Source organism: Saimiri boliviensis, chromosome 9 (assembly GCF_048565385.1).
Source record: "Saimiri boliviensis isolate mSaiBol1 chromosome 9, mSaiBol1.pri, whole genome shotgun sequence".
Classification (NCBI taxonomy): Eukaryota; Metazoa; Chordata; class Mammalia; order Primates; family Cebidae; genus Saimiri; species Saimiri boliviensis.
In genome coordinates this window covers 112,116,755-112,133,586 of record NC_133457.1, presented here as the reverse complement: position 1 = coordinate 112,133,586, position 16,832 = coordinate 112,116,755, and the positions used below count along the sequence as shown (strand labels likewise).

The 16,832-nt window shown below is 52.2% G+C and overlaps 1 protein-coding gene across 3 annotated transcripts in view; it reads left to right on the top strand.

The window, feature by feature from the left end:
* The window catches only part of PREX1 (phosphatidylinositol-3,4,5-trisphosphate dependent Rac exchange factor 1), a 201,073-nt gene that overhangs the window by 176,408 nt on the left and 7,833 nt on the right, over positions 1 to 16,832 (top strand). For all 3 annotated transcript variants that reach the window (XM_039479551.2, XM_003932694.4, XM_074406635.1), the window contains exons 24-33: positions 136 to 346; positions 762 to 1,020; positions 3,986 to 4,192; positions 5,546 to 5,634; positions 7,270 to 7,352; positions 7,485 to 7,575; positions 9,976 to 10,104; positions 11,989 to 12,030; positions 13,024 to 13,244; positions 14,902 to 15,001. In XM_039479551.2, coding sequence (XP_039335485.2) covers positions 136 to 346; positions 762 to 1,020; positions 3,986 to 4,192; positions 5,546 to 5,634; positions 7,270 to 7,352; positions 7,485 to 7,575; positions 9,976 to 10,104; positions 11,989 to 12,030; positions 13,024 to 13,244; positions 14,902 to 15,001 — 1,432 coding nt within the window. The remainder of the gene's footprint in view (positions 1 to 135; positions 347 to 761; positions 1,021 to 3,985; positions 4,193 to 5,545; positions 5,635 to 7,269; positions 7,353 to 7,484; positions 7,576 to 9,975; positions 10,105 to 11,988; positions 12,031 to 13,023; positions 13,245 to 14,901; positions 15,002 to 16,832) is intronic.

Sequence of the window (16,832 nt, the reverse complement as noted above, 5' to 3'; positions counted from 1 at the left end):
TCATTTGTAGCTACTGGCATTTTGTCCAGCTGTGGGACATCTGGTTTAGGCCAGGATAAAGTGGATACTGGGTGTGGGCCAACATTTCCAGACCCTGCCCTCCGACTCACGACCTCATGGCCTCCACTTTCTCAGTTTGCAGCCCAGCTGAAGAGCAGAGTCAGCCCGCCCTTCAAACAAGCCCCTCTGGAGCCCCACCCGCTGTGTGGCCTGGACTTCTGCCCCACCAATTGCCACATCAACCTCATGGAAGTGTCCTACCCCAAGACCACCCCATCAGTGGGCAGGTCCTTCAGCATCCGCTTTGGACGCAAACCCTCCCTCATCGGCCTTGACCCGGAGCAAGGTACCTGTGTGTGTCTATTAGAACTTGGGTTCAGATTCTGCACTCCAGATCTAAAACAGAGAACTGTCTGAAGGTCAGCTGCCAGGGCTGGAATGGCAGCTCATGGTCATCAGGCATGACTGGCCGTCTTTGTGGGGCAGCATCTCTAGATGTGGCTTTATGCCTTGTGGATGATGGTGTCTGCTGGGGTGCTGGCCATCATGTCTGTATTGCAGGCAGGAAAAAGATCACAGTAGTTAAAAGCATGTTAGCACCAGACTGGAACATTCTTCTTGAAGTAACCGAATAGATTAAGAGTGTTTAAAAGGGAAAATTTCGTCCTTCACTGGGATCCTTGAAATGGGTTTTATTGTTCTGCCCAAAGGCCCCATGGATGCTGGGGGCTGTTTTCCAGTGAGCTCTCCCTCCTCTGCAGGCCACCTGAACCCCATGTCCTACACCCAGCACTGCGTCACCACCATGGCTGCCCCCTCCTGGAAGTGCTTGCCTGTTGCAGAGAGTGATCCCCAAGGCCAGGGTCTCCACGACGGCAGCGTCATTGGCCAGGAAGACCGGGGCCTGAGCTTCCTGCTCAAGCAGGAGGACCGCGAGATCCAGGATGCCTACCTGCAGCTCTTCACCAAGCTGGATGTGGCCCTGAAGGAGATGAAGCAGTACGTCACCCAGATCAACAGGTGAGCCCTGGCCCCGGGGGTGTCCGGAGTGATCGGGGGTGGGCAGGTGTCTCAGTCCCGGCTCTGTGGACACTGTGGGTAGCATCATTCTTTGTAGTGGGGTGGGGGGGCTGTCCTGGACATTATAGGCTATTTCCAGTATCTTTGTCATCTGCCCACTAGATGCCCCCTCCCCGATTGTGACAACCAAAAATGTCTTCAGACACTGCTACATGCCCCCCTGCGGGGAAAATCATCCCTGATGAGAACCACTGCTCTAGTGAAATATTACGGATATAGGCAGTGCTCATCAGTGAGGCTAAAACATCTGCTGAAAGATTCTGGGGGGAACTTTATAATTTTAACATCACAGACATCGAGACAGCTGGACAAGTGGTCCTTTTGCTGTAATACAACAGGACACACACACAGCCCCGCCCACGGGGGTCTTGCCAGCAGATATGGCTGTCACCTCACAAAGGCTCCAGCTCCCACTACTCAGCTCTAGGATGAGAGGCTGAGGGTGGTTCAGTGGCACCTTGGGGAAGCTTTCGGCCAAATCTGCAGGGTGGGTGATTCTACGTGACAAATGACCTGGTTTCTTCAATGAATGATGGGGAAACAGGCATGGGAAAGGGGGGAACTGTTAGAGATTAAAGAGACTCGAGAGACGGATCAGCCAGATGCAGCGTCTGAACCCAGTCAGAAATCCGTTTCTAGCGTGCCCATGTGAGGTGGCATTTTGAAACAATCAGGGATGTTTGTCCACAGACTGGGAGCTGGATGGTGTTGACTCATTCATTCTGTTAGGCGCAGTTGAGCACTGTGGTCACGTGTGAAGCAATGTCTCTCACCCTCGACACCAGTGACATTTGGGGCTGGATTACTCCTTGCTGGTGAGCCGTCCTGGCTGTCGGAGGATGTTCAGCAGCATCTGGGGTCTCTACCAATGAGATGCTGGTAGCAACATTCCTCTTGAGTTGAGACAACTAGCAGTGTCTTTGGACATAGCTAAAGGTTTCCTGGGGGGCAAAATTGCCCCAGCTGGGAACCACCTGTTTAAAAGAAAGTCCGTATGTATTTGACACACCTGTGGAAATAGGTATGGGGGGATTACCTGCTATCTTGGACTGGTTTTAAATACGCCAGTGGGCTGGGCATGGTGGCTTATGCGTGTAATTTCAGCACTTTGGGAGGCTGAGTTGGAAGGATTGCTTGAGTCCAGGAGTTTGAGACCAGCCTGGGCAATGTAGTAAAACCCTGTCTCTACAAAAAAAAAAAAAAAAAAAATCCTAGGATTAGGCAGGTGTGGTGTGGTGGCATACACCTGTTGTCCCAGCTCATCAGGGTGCTGAGGCAGGAGGATGACTTGAGCTTGGGAGATTGAGGCTGCAGTGAGCCACGATTGTGCCACTGCGCTTCAGCCTGGGTGACAGAGCGAGACCCTGTCTCAAAACAGAACAGCAAAAATGCTCCAGGGAAATACAAAGTGTTGGGGATAATGGAGGAAACACTCCCTGCTGGGTACCTGGGCTCTTCATATTCTCTCTACTTTTGTGTATGTTGGAAGTATTCCATGATAAGGGGAAAAAGAGTGTAGGCTCTGGAGCCCGGAGGCCTGGGTTCAAGTCCTGGTGTACTACTTATCAGCTGTGTAAACTTAGGCAAGTCACTTAACCTCTCTGAGCCCTGGTTTCCTCATTTCTCAAATAGGGCTAATCATGCTACTGACTTTGTGGAGATGGGATAGCATTACATCTAGCCATGACTTACGGATCACTGCTCACTTAGAAGGCATGAGACACTGTTCTGAGCACTTTATCCAGCTGTCACCCAGGCTACAGTGTGATGATGTGATCATAGCTCACCACAGCCTCAAACTCCTGGACTCAAGTGATCCTTCTGCCTCAGCCTCCTGAGTGACTAGGACTACAGGCACATGCCACCATGCCTGGCTAATTTTTGTATTTGTTACAGAGATGCGGTCTCACGGCTGGTCTTGAACTCTTGAGCTCAGGAGATCCTCCCACCTCAGCCTCCCAAAGTGCTAGGATTACAGGTGTGAGCCACTGGGCCTGGCCTGTTTACTCACATTTTAACTCCCTTAATTGTCACAGGAGGCTAAGATACAGATACTGATACTGATATGATCCCATTTTACGTATGAGGAAACTGAGTTTCCAAGAGTTTAAATAATTAGCTTTAGGTCTCTGAGCTAGGAAATGGCAATGTTGGGATTTGAATCTGGGGTTTTGCTAGCTTCAGGACTGTGCTCTTAACCATCACTCAAACCCGACGTCGGGCACTGAAGAGCCGTGGCCAATCGGCCATATGGCGGCATCGGCCTGCTGTTTTCTTTTATTTTTGGAGATGGAGTTTCCCTCTTTTGCCCACGCTGGAATTCAGTGGTATGATCTCAGCTCACTGCAACCTCTGCCTCCCTGGTTCAAGTGATTCTCCTACCTCAGCCTCCCGAGTAGCTGGGATCACAGGCACCCACCACCACACCCAGCTGATTTTTGTATTTTAGTAGAGAGGGGGTTTTGCCATGTTGGCCGGGCTGGTCTCAAACTCCTGACCTCAGGTGATCAGCCTGTCTTGACCTCCCAAAGTGCTGGGATTACAGGCGTGAGCCACCACACCCAGCCTGTTTTCATTTTTAAACACGGTGTGGTTGGAACACGGCCACGCCCATTTGCTTCCACACGGTCCAGGCCTTTCCCGCTGCAGCAGCAGCTTGAGTGGTTGTCACCGAGACCCTGAAGCCTATGAAGCTGGAAGGATTTACTCTCAGGGTCTTTAAGGAAAAAGCTTCCTGACCTGCGTTCTGGTAGAGCCTTGTGTGGCTTGGCCGTGAAAGAAGCTGCGTGTCTCACAGCCCAGCGGGAGGGCCAGTGCTCACGCCTGTAGCCGCTGGTGGATTTTCAGGGAAGGGACACAAAGGGCCAGGCCTGTGTCTCTGACTTCAAGGCCTTTGCTCTCGTAGGCTGCTGTCCACCATCACAGAGCCCACCTCGGGAGGGTCCTGTGACCCATCCTTGGCTGAGGAGGCCTCCTCCCTGCCCCTGGTCAGTGAAGAGAGCGAGATGGACAGGAGTGACCATGGAGGCATCAAGAAGGTGTGCTTCAAGGTGGCCGAGGACGACCAGGAGGACTCAGGCCACGACACCATGAGTTACCGCGACTCCTACAGGTGGGTGCCGCCGTGGGGGGGCCTGGGGTTAGATGAGGGTGTCCCCGGACAGGTGTCCCGAGGCCACAGAGCCGTGGCAACGTCAGCATCAGTGGACATTCGCCAGGGTGCAGTGGGCTCAGGGCGCTGTTGCTGATAATGTGGTTTTGGGGGATTATCTGAGCTCCCTAAAGCACATCCCAAAAACCCACTTAGAGTCCCAGCCTCAAAGCTGACATTTTAGGGTTCACCCCACGTGGACCCTTCTGTCCCGTCTCGGGGTCATCCCACACATGCTGACGTGATGTTGTCAAACACAGGGCAAGATGCCGTGGCGTGTTCGAAAACTCAGTATAAGACATACGACTTCTGAAACAAACGCTCTTCCTGTTTACTTAGTCCAAGGAGGGAGAGCACATTTGTTTTTTTGCCTCCTAACCTGAGTTGATCTAAATTTTCTACTGGTTAATAACAAGATCAGGAAGGTCCTGAGTAGTGGTTAAATAGACTAAAACTCAGTTTCCTGTAATAAGGCCGTATCATGGGTAAGTTTAATTCCTTCCTGTAGATAAGCCCTGCGGTCCCAGTGAAAGATGACATAACATTTGTCCACTGTGTTTACGTGGAATCTTAGAGGGGTGCTTCAGTTGTTTGTGAGCAAAACTCAGAACTGAAACAGTTTGAGAAGGCAGCCTCCCCCGGCCCAGCTCCCGCGTCCGCCCAGCGTTAATGTGCTTCCCATCGTCAGAGGATTTGCCCGACCCCGTTCCCGGCTCGCCTGGCGCCTGTGGAATGAAGGAGATGTGCTGGCTGCTGTGGCACTTCGTGTCCCCAGAGCCTCATGTCCGCAGTCTGAGATTTCACCGTCTCTCTGGGATTTCATTCTTACATTTTTGGGTCCTCTAGTTTTTCCTTTAATTTTCAAAAAAGTGAAGGAAAAAATGTCAGGATTGTGGTTCTGAGGTCCTGGGTCCCTGTCCTCAGGAGGTTTCCAGCCAGGCTGGGGGCTGGGGAGACGGAAGACAGAGCTGCATGGTTGCGTGTGGAATGGGCAAGTGTCTCAGGGCAAGGCTGTCCCTTGGGGACACTGGACAGAGTGACACCTGAGTGGGAGTGATTCGCCATCCTCCTCCTATTTCTGCCTTTCTGTGCTAGAGTGTAGAAACATTTCCAAACCCTCAGGCATGGAAAACCCACCAGGCCGGTCTTCCCTGCCCTTGGCACCCAGGGCTGGTGCTCGGTGCCCTCTCTGGGCTGCATGCCCCCCCGAGGGCCCAGGGGTTTTGTCTACACTCTAGAAAGTGGGTTTCGGGTGCTGGGATCAGATGGCCTGAGCTAAGGGTAACTCAGCCCCTTCTCTGGGCCCCTCTGCAGCGAGTGTAACAGCAATCGGGACTCGGTCCTGTCCTACACCAGCGTGAGAAGTAACAGCTCCTACCTGGGCAGCGACGAGATGGGGTCTGGTGAGTGGAGCGGCAGCGGCCCGTGCTCAGGGAGAGGCTCCTCCCCGTGAGCTTTAGTTTTAGTTTACTTTATTGTACTTTCCTCTGCGTTCTATTGTTTTGTATTTATTACATGGTCCTGTACTTGATTTCCTTCCATTCATTCATTCAGCAAATATTTGTTGAGTCTCTTATTATGTGCTGGGTGCTGGGAATGCAGCAGTGAAGGAAACAAACTTCTCAGCCCTCTTGGAGCCGATGTTCTCCCTGGATGTCATAGACACGGAACAGATAGAAGCGTGCATGGTGCGGTTCTGTGTGCTTGTGTACGGTCACGGATGATGAGTGGTTGTGATGTGTGTGCTGATAGTAAACAGGTTAACCTCAGGGTTTATGTAAAAATGGTAACGTGCACAAACCAAAAATCCAAACGACATGGAGCAGTTCAAAGAAGTACATAAGGCTGGGTGAGGTGGCTCACGCCTGTAATCCCAGCACTTTGGGAGGCCGAGGTGGGTGGATCACTTGAGGTCAGGAATTCGAGACCAGCCTGGCCAACATGGTGAAACCCTATCTCTACTAAAAACACAAAAATTAGCTGGGTGTGGTGGTGCACACCTATAATCCCAGCTACTCAGGTGGCTGAGGCAGGAGAATTGCTTGAACTTGGGAGTGGGAGGTTGCAGTGAGCCGAGATCTCACCACCGCACTCCATCCAGCCTGAGTGACAGAGAGACTCCATCTCAAAAAACAAGCAAACCAAAGAAGTACATAAAAATGAATGAGAATCTCATCATCTCCCCCAGAAATGACCCTTGCCAGCATTTGGAGTTCATTGGTGAAGGTCTGTGAATGCATGGATGGACAGGCGGGCGGATGGCTGGACAGCCAGGCATAGACAATACTTTATAAATTAGATCATGCTCTACTTAACAATATTTACTGAAAGCCGGAAATTGGTTTTTATTTTAGTCTCGTTTACTTCAGACTTTAAAGTAATCCATTTTGCAGGTATGTTGTGTATTCACACAGTGTGCATAATTCAGAAGGCACCAGAGGGTGCATGGTGACAAGTCTCCCCCGGCCCTTGGTTTTCAGGCTGTCACCGCTGTCCCAGCTGTCACTACAGTCTTGTGTGTCCTTTCAGAGATAGTCTGTGCATCACAATTTAATTTTAATTATGCCTCAATTAACAGACGAAAAAGGAGCTCTAGCAAAGTGGAAGAAATTGCTGAACTTTAGATGAATGTTTCATCACATAAGATCTTTAACTACACAAACTGCCCCCAGGAGGCTGTAGGAAGGAGTTGGGAGTGACAGCTGGTGTAGCTGAACCAGCCGGGCGAGGAATCGGGAGACGTGGCCCCTGGTTCCTTCTCTCTGCTCCTCAGTCCCTCATTTGCAGAATGGAAGCAGTAACAGTGCCTTACAGTCTTGTCATGCGTTAGTGCCTGTTGTCCATTTTGCAAATGAAGAAACAGACTCAGAGAGGTCAGGCGACTTACCCTGTGGCTCACAGCCAGGACTTGGTCTTCAGACTCCAGATCCCCTGTGGGTTTGGAGTTCTGTAGCTGTCTCCTCCTCTTGGGAAGGTGGTTGAGATGGGGTGAGGTGGGGCAGGCATGGCTGATAGCTGTTGCTTCTAACTCCCGCCAGGAGATGAGCTGCCTTGCGACATGCGGATCCCATCTGACAAGCAGGACAAGCTTCATGGCTGCCTGGAGCACCTCTTTAACCAGGTGGGACCTTTGCCCCACTCCTGGTGCAACTCTGAGTTCCTCTTGTCACACCTGGGGCTGTGGGTCCTCGCTGTCTGCTGCAATGTGTAGGGCCACCGGGCCCAAACCAATGCCAGGCTTCTTGCCCCCCAGGTGGACTCCATCAATGCTCTCCTCAAGGGGCCAGTCATGAGCCGGGCTTTCGAAGAGACCAAACATTTCCCCATGAACCACAGCTTACAAGGTGAGGGGCAGCCAGCGCCCACAGAGACAGCTTGCGATGGGGAAGGGTGCTAGACAGGGCGGGATACCCGGGCTCCTGCTCAGCTCTGCCCCTCTTCTGCTGAACGGCGGTGGTCTCATCCAGGGACAGCGATTTTAGCCCTGGGCCACACCCAGCCCATGGCCTGTTTGTATAGATTCTGAGCCAAGAATAGTTCTTTTTCTTTTTGTTTCCTTGCTTGCTTTCTTTTTGTTTTTTGGAGAAAGAGTCTCACTCTGTCACTCAGGCTGGAGTGCAGTGGTGTGATCACTGCTCACTGCGGTCCTGACCTCCCAGGCTGAAGTTATCCTCACAACCCAGCCTCCTACAAGTAGCTGGGACTGCAGGTGTGTGCCACTTTGCCTGGATAATTTTTGATTTTTTTTTTTTTTGGAGAGACATGGTTTTGCCATGTAGCTGAGGCTGGTTTTGAACTTCTCGGCTCAAGGGATCTTCCTGCCTTGGCCTCCTGAAGTGCTGGGATTCTAGGCATGAGCCACTGTGCCCGGCCTTCCTTCATGTTTTTTAAACCGTACTCATTTTTTGCTTATTAATAACACTTTTTAAAAAATATAATTCTTAAAAAATTTCATTTTGAAAGGAACTTATTGAATTCCTTATGTATGAAAAACCTGTATAACATGACAAAAATTTATGATGAGCTATAATGATAAATTAAATGCAAACAACAACAACAACAAAATATCATTACACTGCAGTTAGGCACTGTTGCCTGCCAAGGGCTCCTTGTTCTTCATTTAAGAGAGGGATTTGTGAATTAAAGAAGTGTTAAGGGCTTACCAGCACCCAATTGAGGCTTTCTTCTCGAAATGATTGAGGGAAAAGGAATTGAAATTTCTTATCTTCTCCCACCTCCCTTTCCCCCCATTTTCCCACCTACCCACCCGACTCATCTACCCAGCCTACTATACATCAATCTACCCATCTACCCTCCCACCATCTATCCATTCATCCATCTACTCATCCATCCATTCACTCACCCATCCATTCACCCATCCATCCATCCATCCATCCATCCACTCATCCATTTATCATTCCAGCTATCCATCCATCCACCCACCCATCCATCCATCCACTCATCAACCCAACTACCCACCACTCACCATCTGTCCACCCACCTGCACATACCCATCTGTCCATCCATCCACTCATCCATTTATCATCCATTAATCCATCCACCCAGCTACCCACCAGTTACCATCTATCCACCTATCTATCCATCCATCCACTCATCCATTTATCATCCATCCATCCATCTACCCATCCATCCAACTACCCACCACTCACCATCTATCCACCCATCTATCTACATACCCATCCATCCATCCATCCACTCATCCATTTATCATCCATCCATCCATCCATCCATCTACCCATCCATCCAACTAGCCACTACTCACCATCTATCCACCCATCAGTTCACATACCCATCCATCCATCCATCCATCCATCCATCCATCACTTGTCTGTCCGTCCATCCATTCTTCCTTCCATCCATGTGCTGACTCTTTCAGCCTTCTACTCATCCATTAATCCATCCACCTATCCATTCATGCTTCTGTACATCCAGTAAATAATTTCCCAGAACCAACTTGTGCCAGGCCTTGTACTGGGCACTGGAGACCCTGAGATGAATCTGATACTGCCCTGCCCTCGAGGAGCTCCCAGTGAGATTGCCGCCAAGAGAGGGTGGGAAGTGGTGAGGACTTGGGGCTCCCCAGCTCAGCTGTGCATCCTGCTGTCTCAGGATCAGCTTTCAGCGATGGATCTCAGAAAGCAGAAACAGCAAACCCACAAATAGATCAGAACCTGGGACCTTGCAGGAGGAAAGAGGCCAAAGGAACAGAGGCCTTTGTCTTCCTGGCCTCTGAATGGTGGGACCAGAGGCTAGTCCCAGCACTGTCACTGCTCAGTTATGTGACTTAAGGCATGTCACCTTCCCACTCTTATGTGTGGGCTTCCTCCTTTGTGTAGGGAAAGAGTTAGAAGTCACGTGCCAGCTCAGTTGGTTGTGGCTAGCTCCTGAGAATCCATCTGTGGCTGCAACATCCAGGCTTACACAAAAGGAAAGCTGTGATTGATTTGTGAGGTCTGCACTGGATTGGCTGTAGCCGTGGGGAGTCCTGATCTCAGAGCAGCAGGAAGGATGCTCAGATTGATGAGTAATGTCTGCCATGGTGTGGTACCAGGAAATAGCACAGTTACCCTCCGTGGACCAGATAATGCCCAGGAGTCCTGCCAGCTCTCTTGACGCAGGATTATGAACTCTGGGATCTGTGATGGGACATAGGCCTTTGTGCCACCGTTCTCCAAAGCTACCTCTGTCCCTTCCCTGGCCCTCATGCCACTTTCCTGCCCCAGAGTTTAAACAGAAAGAAGAGTGTACAATCCGTGGCCGGAGCCTGATCCAGATCAGCATCCAGGAGGACCCCTGGAACCTCCCCAACTCCATCAAGACACTGGTGGACAACATTCAGAGATACGTGGAAGGTGGGTGGACAGGGAGGGTGCATCATGGTGGGGAGGGGCTGTGGCCTTTGGTGTGGAACATGAGAGAGTCAGGGATGGATCCAGCTCTGTGAACCCTGTTTCTCCATGCCCAGGGAGAGGACAAGAGAAGCGATGCCTTCTTTCAGCTGAGTGTACTGCCCTAAACAGGATATGGCTTGAGCCCAGGAGTTTGAGACCAGCCTGGGCAACATAGTGAGACCCTGTCTCTACCAAAACAAAAACTAGAAACAAAACAAAGCCCTGATTTTGGAGGCTGGAAAGGCTGAATTTGTTCTTTCTCAGCATCCAAAACAGTGGCTATGTGGGTTCCTGTTATTATCAGGGTATGAGAGGCACGAGCTGTCAGCCCACCGACCAGATTCGGGTCCACAGATAGGTTTCAATGCTGCAGCAGCGAAAACGGACTCTGCTGCCAGCCCCACAGAGGTTCTCACATAAAAACTTGGATTTCTCGCTGCTCCTGGTCAACCAGAAGAGCTGGCGACTCCAGGCCCACAGTCTCCCATCCCACCTGGAGAGGAGTGGCGGCCGCTCTTTGTACATGGGGCCAAGGTGCTTTCCAGTTCACCCCAGTCTCCGCTGCTCCTTGTGGCCTGGCATCTGCTCCATGCCTCTTATGGTGCCTGCCTGGCCCCTGCTAGCATTTGTGTCTAAGACCCCTGGGTTAGAAGGATCTGGACTGGGAGAAGTTTGACCAGGACAGTGGGAGGCTCAAGGACTCTGGGCTGTTCTGGGGAACGGCAGCTTCTGAGTTGCAGTCTCTGCTGCCCCGATCTGTGCTTGTCTCTGAAAGTGTAACTGGTGAAGAGCCTCGACTCTGGGTCCAGACCACCAGGGCTTGAATCCCAGCTCACCTGCTTACCAGCCATGTGATCATGGCGAGTAGCCTGACGCCTCTGGCCTTAGTTTCTTCCTGTGTCAAATGGGCTCACAGTGCCGCCTCCCTCCCATGTGGTCGGGGAGATTAAATGAGTCGGCATAGGTCATGCGCTCAGTGCCCTGGTGCCTGGTGCGGTGAGTCCTGGCAAGTGTGCACCACTGCCGCTGCTCTCGTTCTTACCCTGCCCAGCCTTGAATTCTTCAGTCTTCCCTGGGGAAGAAAGCACCCCAGGAGGCCAAATCCAAAGCCCTTCCACATCTTTCTAAGCCCTTTCTAGGAGACCAGGATGTTCTTCTATAAAGAAAAGAGTTTTTTTTGCAGGACAGGACGTGTGTAGGGCCGTGCCCATGTAGGATGAGAATACGTATGTGAGGCTGTGAGGACTGTGTGTCTGTGTACATTTGTGTTTATTGTGTTTGTGTGGGTACATGTGTACCTGTGTGTGTACATATGTATGAGTCTGCATATGAATGCATGTGTGTGGTGTGCATGTGGGTGTCTGCTGTGTGTGCGTGTGTGGGCACATGTGTACCTGTGTGTGTACATATGTATGTGAGTCTGCATGTGAATATGTGTGTGTCTGTGTGGCATGCACTTGGGTGTCTGTTGATGCATGAGTGTATATGTGTGTGTGTATACATGTATACCTAGGTTGTACATGTGAGTGTGTGCCCATACCTATGTGAACAAGGTGTGGGTCCGGGGCTGTGGCCCAGGGGTTAAAGGGGCTGGTTCTGTCTGTGTCCAAGGCTTGCACGTGCAGAGGGGGCTCACGGTTGGGGTTCTACTGCCTGAGGTTGGGGGTTCCTGGAGTTTACTCAACAATCAATAGAAGCTTCTTGAGCACAGCCTTAGGTACCCAGGGCTCTGCTGTGAAGGGTCAGAACACCTTGGAAGGTTCCATTGGGAGGGCCTGGTTCTGCCCTCACCCCTTCCTGCCTCCTCCCAGCCCATCCCCCTTTCTCTCTCCCTTCTCCTTCCAGATGGGAAGAACCAGCTGCTCCTGGCCTTGCTGAAGTGCACAGGTGAGGGCTTTAAAGGTGTGTGGGGTACACATACCCTGCCTCTTCCGCCGCCCAAGACCAACCATCCATGTCCTCAGGACCTGGACCGCAGAGGCAACACTTTGGCCTGGAGCTCCTTCAAGAGCTGCTTGAACCTTGCTTCTTCCTCGTGTGTCCACAGGACATGTCTCAGGGTGCTGGAGCCAGGAACCCTGTCCTGTGCCTCTGCCCAGGCCTGGGTGGATGTGGACAGGGTCCCGGGATAGAGGATGACGTGAGGGAGGCCCTATGCCGGGAGCTTCCACCCAGGAGAGAGTGCAGAAGAGAAGGGGGAGGAGGTAGCGGGAGAATCTTGGAGACCTTTTCTATCCCTCCCTCCCTTTCCAGAAATTCTCAGCCAAGGGAGAGCTACAGCGGGATCTGGGTCAAATTTGGTCAGTAAAAACTCATTGGCCAGAAGCCGGCCATTGGAAATAATTCCTTCCAGAAGATTGGGACCCTGAAAGACCAATTGCTTGAAATTGGCTAGTTCTTCAAACCACGCCAGGGTCAAGGATGGGGCAAGGGAGGAGGTGGGGGAAGGAAGAAGGCATAGTTCTCCTAAGCGGAGGAAATGGCAGCTGCGTTTCCGAACACGTGGAGTTTGGCAGAAGAGCTTGGCACGATTGGCATTCTACTGGCCAAGGCTAAAGAATCTCGTAACCAGAGGAGAAGTGGCTGAGGGTGAGGGTCTTGGGCAACCCTTAGGAAAATCACAAGGTGTTTGGTTTTCGAAGCAGGCAGATGAGTCACTGAGAGAATAGAGTTTTGGCACGTGGGCTTGCTGTTTAGAGAATTGATTTTTGTGGAATTGGCTTTTGGTGGCTGGGATGTCCACCAGAAAGTAATTTCTGGCCTAACGTGAGCCCTTCGTGCGGGGTTCCATGAGGGGTTCTGGACCCAGGGCTTCGGGATGTGGGCCTCCTGGTGGCGTGGGAGCACCCCTCCAGCGAGCCCCCTGCCTTCTGCCTCCAGATACCGAGCTGCAGCTGCGCAGAGACGCGATCTTCTGCCAGGCCCTGGTGGCTGCGGTGTGCACCTTCTCCGAGCAGCTGTTGGCAGCCCTGGGCTACCGCTACAACAACAACGGCGAGTACGAGGAGAGCAGCCGCGACGCCAGCCGCAAGTGGCTGGAGCAGGTGGCGGCCACGGGTGTGCTGCTGCACTGCCAGTCCCTGCTCTCGCCGACCGCAGTGGTGAGTGGGCAGGGCGGGAGGGCGGCCCCGCTAGCCCACCTGCTGGTGCCCGCCCAGGCCAGGGCGAGGGAGGCCCTGCCCACTCACTCAGGCTCCCCCGGGCCTCGTCATTCCCACAGCAGTGATTTGTTGGGCACCTGTGAGCTGTTTTATGGGCACTGGGGTCCAACAGTGAACAGAGTTCCCGTACCCAGGGCTCTTCAGTCCCAGCACACAGAGGTAACAGAATCCATGCTATAGATCAGTGGCTCGCAGCCCAGGGCAGTGTCCTCCCTAGGGGACACATGGCAATGTCTGGAGATGGTTTTGGTTGTCACAGCTGGGGGACCGAGGTGGGAGTCGGGCGGTGGAAGCCAGGGACGCTGCTGGACAGCCAGAGCCCCAAGAGTCACCGGTGCCTCTGAGGTTGACTCCTGGAGCTGGCTGGTTGGGCGGCCTGGCCCTGGAGCGCCCTCTGCCGGCCGCTGCTGCACAAGGCACCTGCCTAGCGGAAGGTTGGCTGTCACTTGATTCCCAGAATGCACAACCTGGGACCCAGGGAGGAAGCAGGGAACACTCAGCTCTCACCTTCCTCTTCTCACTGGGGATGCTGGGTCCAGTTCCTTCATTCTCTGAATACCACGATGTGCCAGGCCTTGAGCTGGGTGCTGAGCGCCTGAAGCTGACTTCCTAGTTGGGGGAAGCAGCTTGAGAAGAAAGGACAGAGGAGGGAAGGGAGGTGGAGAGAGGGGACACTCTGCTGGAAGTTCGGCGGGTGAGGCAGCTTCTCTGGATTAGGTGGTCAGAGACAGGCTGTGTGAGGTGGTGACGCTTGAGCTGAGACCTCAGCCAGCCAGGCAGACAGTGTGAGGAAGAGTGTGCGGGGCAGAGGGACCAGCATGTGCAAAGGCCCCGAAGAGGGGCCGGTGTGGCCAGAGGGGAGCGGCAAGGGGCTGGGGAGATGCCAGGGCCTGATCTTTAAGGCCTGAGACTTTATTCTGGAAGCAGAGGAGGGGTCAGAATTTTGATATAAAGTGATATAATTTGGGTTAGGTTTTCCAAACATGATTTGTAGGAGAGGGTGTATTATTTTGCGGCAGAGAGTGGCAGAAGGGAAACCTGGTGTCATCCTGGCGACAGATGGTGATCCCTTGAACCCAGGTGGTGGCCGGGAAGCTGAAGGGAGGTGGGTGGGTCTGGAGGATATTTTGGTGTCGACCCATCAAACTTGGTGATGGATATGACCAGGGTGAGCGGGAGGGAAACTGAGAGGTCAGAGGTTTGGATCTTGGATGATGAGTGAATGCTGGTACCGTTGGTTGAGATGGGGCTGACTGGGGGAGGTTGTGGAAGGACTGGGGACTTTTATTTGAGTGTGTTAGGTTTGAAATGGTTAAATCAGAAGCCTGGTTTGGTGGTCTGGACAAGAGAGGCAGTGACTTTACTAGGACCACTCAGTGAATTAAGGCAGAGATGAGCTCTGTGACCCTTGAAAGTGCAGGACAAGCCACAGAACACACCACGATTTCACATCCACTCTGGAGAGTCACACTCAGGACCTGGTACTCAGTGGGTCTACAGTCTGGAGTGCTGGCTAAAGTTGAATTCAGCATGTTGGTTTGGAACCCTAGGGCAGGGTTGGCATGTGAGTCTCCTCCGCACTGTCTTCTTCCTGCAGAAGGAGGAACGGACCATGCTGGAGGACATCCGGGTGACCCTATCAGAGCTCGACAATGTCACCTTCTCCTTTAAGCAACTGGACGAGAACTATGTGGCCAGTGAGTGATTTCTCCCACCCCTACTGTGAGAATTGGCGTCCTGGGGTGGAAGGGATGGCTCTCTGGAGTCACCCTGTCCCTCTCCTGCCTGTAGGCCAGCTGCCCAAGGTGGGCTCAGTACTCAGTGCTGTCAAGCCTCATGCCCACAACATGAGTGTGAGGGCCGAACTTTGGGGCACACATGCAAAAACGGGCTTGTTTTTGTATAAACTCAGCTGTCTTCAACAGCTCTTAAAAGAGAATGATCCTAGTACCCGATTCTTAATAAAATTCTCCCCTAGAGATGTTCTTTGGAGTGAAGACTTGTTAAGATTTTTAAAGGGCTTAAATAAGACCGTAATTAAGCTCCATCCTCCCTTTCTCCCTTGCTGCTGTCCTCCCCTCTCCTTCCTTCACCCTTTCTCCTCTTTCTCCCTTTTTCTTTCTCTCTTTCTCTCTGCGTCTGTTTCTGTTCTTCACCCGTCTTTCTACCCACCCATTCATTTATCCATCCATCCATCCTTCCATGTATCCATCCATCCATACATCCATCCATGTATCCATCCATCCATGCATCCATCCATCCATCCATGCATCCATCCATCCATCCATCCATCCATCCATCCATCTATTCATCCATATATCCATCCATCCAGGCATCCATCCATCCATCCATCCATGCATCTGTCCATCAATCCATCCATCCATCCATCCATCCATGCATCCATCCATCCATGCAACCATCATTCATCCATCTGTCCATCCATTCACATGTTCATAATTATGAGCACATAGTGTGTGTCAGGCTGTGTTGTACGCCATGTAACGTGGTCCTTGTTCCTGCCCTCCTGGAGCTCACAGTCTAACCCAGTGTGTCTCAGCCCTGCTTGCACTCTGGAGTCATCTGGGGAGCTTTGCAACCATCCCTGTGCCCCAGGCCTTAGCGATTCTGATTAGTTTGTGGGACAGGGTCTGGGCTCTGGGGTCCTAGGCCAGTTCTAGGTAGCCTGGATGTGCAGCCAGGGCTGGGAACTGCTGGGCTTGCTTCTGATAGCAGGGGTTCTCAGAGCATGGCCCCTGGACCAGCCGTGCCTGGGGGCTTGATAGAAAGGCAGATTCTCCGGCCCAGCCAGAACTGCAGCCTCAGAAACTGTGGAGGTGGAGCCCAGAGGCCTGTGTGCTGAAAGCCCTCCAGGGGTGCTGAAGTGCGTGGGTTTAATTAGGAACCATGCCCTGGATTTGTGTTTCTCAATTTTTTTTTATTTCGTTAAATTTCATTTCATAAAAAACCTTTTTAGTTAATTTTTTTCCTAATTGCTGCGCCCCTATGAAATTTTAATACTGCGGTCATATCCTATGTCTGTTTCTCTGGGTATCTGTGCTTATCATACGTTAAAAGAGGAAAGGTTTTTCATCCTCCCTCCCATGCGCCAGTTTTCATCTGCTTGGGGACAGTGTCTTTCCTGCTGAAAATGCATGGACTAGAGTCTAGAGCAGGCGTCCCCAAACTACGGCCCACAGGCCGCATGCGGCCCCCTGAGGCCATTTATCTGGCCCTCCGCCGAACTTCAGGAAGGGGCACCTCTTTCATTGGTGGTCAGTGAGAGGAGCACAGCATGTGGCGGCCCTCCAGTGGTCTGAGGGACCGTGAACTGGCCCCCTGTGTAAAAAGTTTAGGGACGCCTGGTGTAGAGGGAGGGCAGGTTCTCTATGAGTAGCAATTGGAATTGATTGGCAGCAGCTGTCTCCAGGCTGCAGTCGGCTCAGACAGAGCTTTGACAGATGAGTGATGCCTGCTATTGGTGCAGGTGGCGTCTGGGTGCCATATTTTGCCCTCCCTGCCCTAAGCACT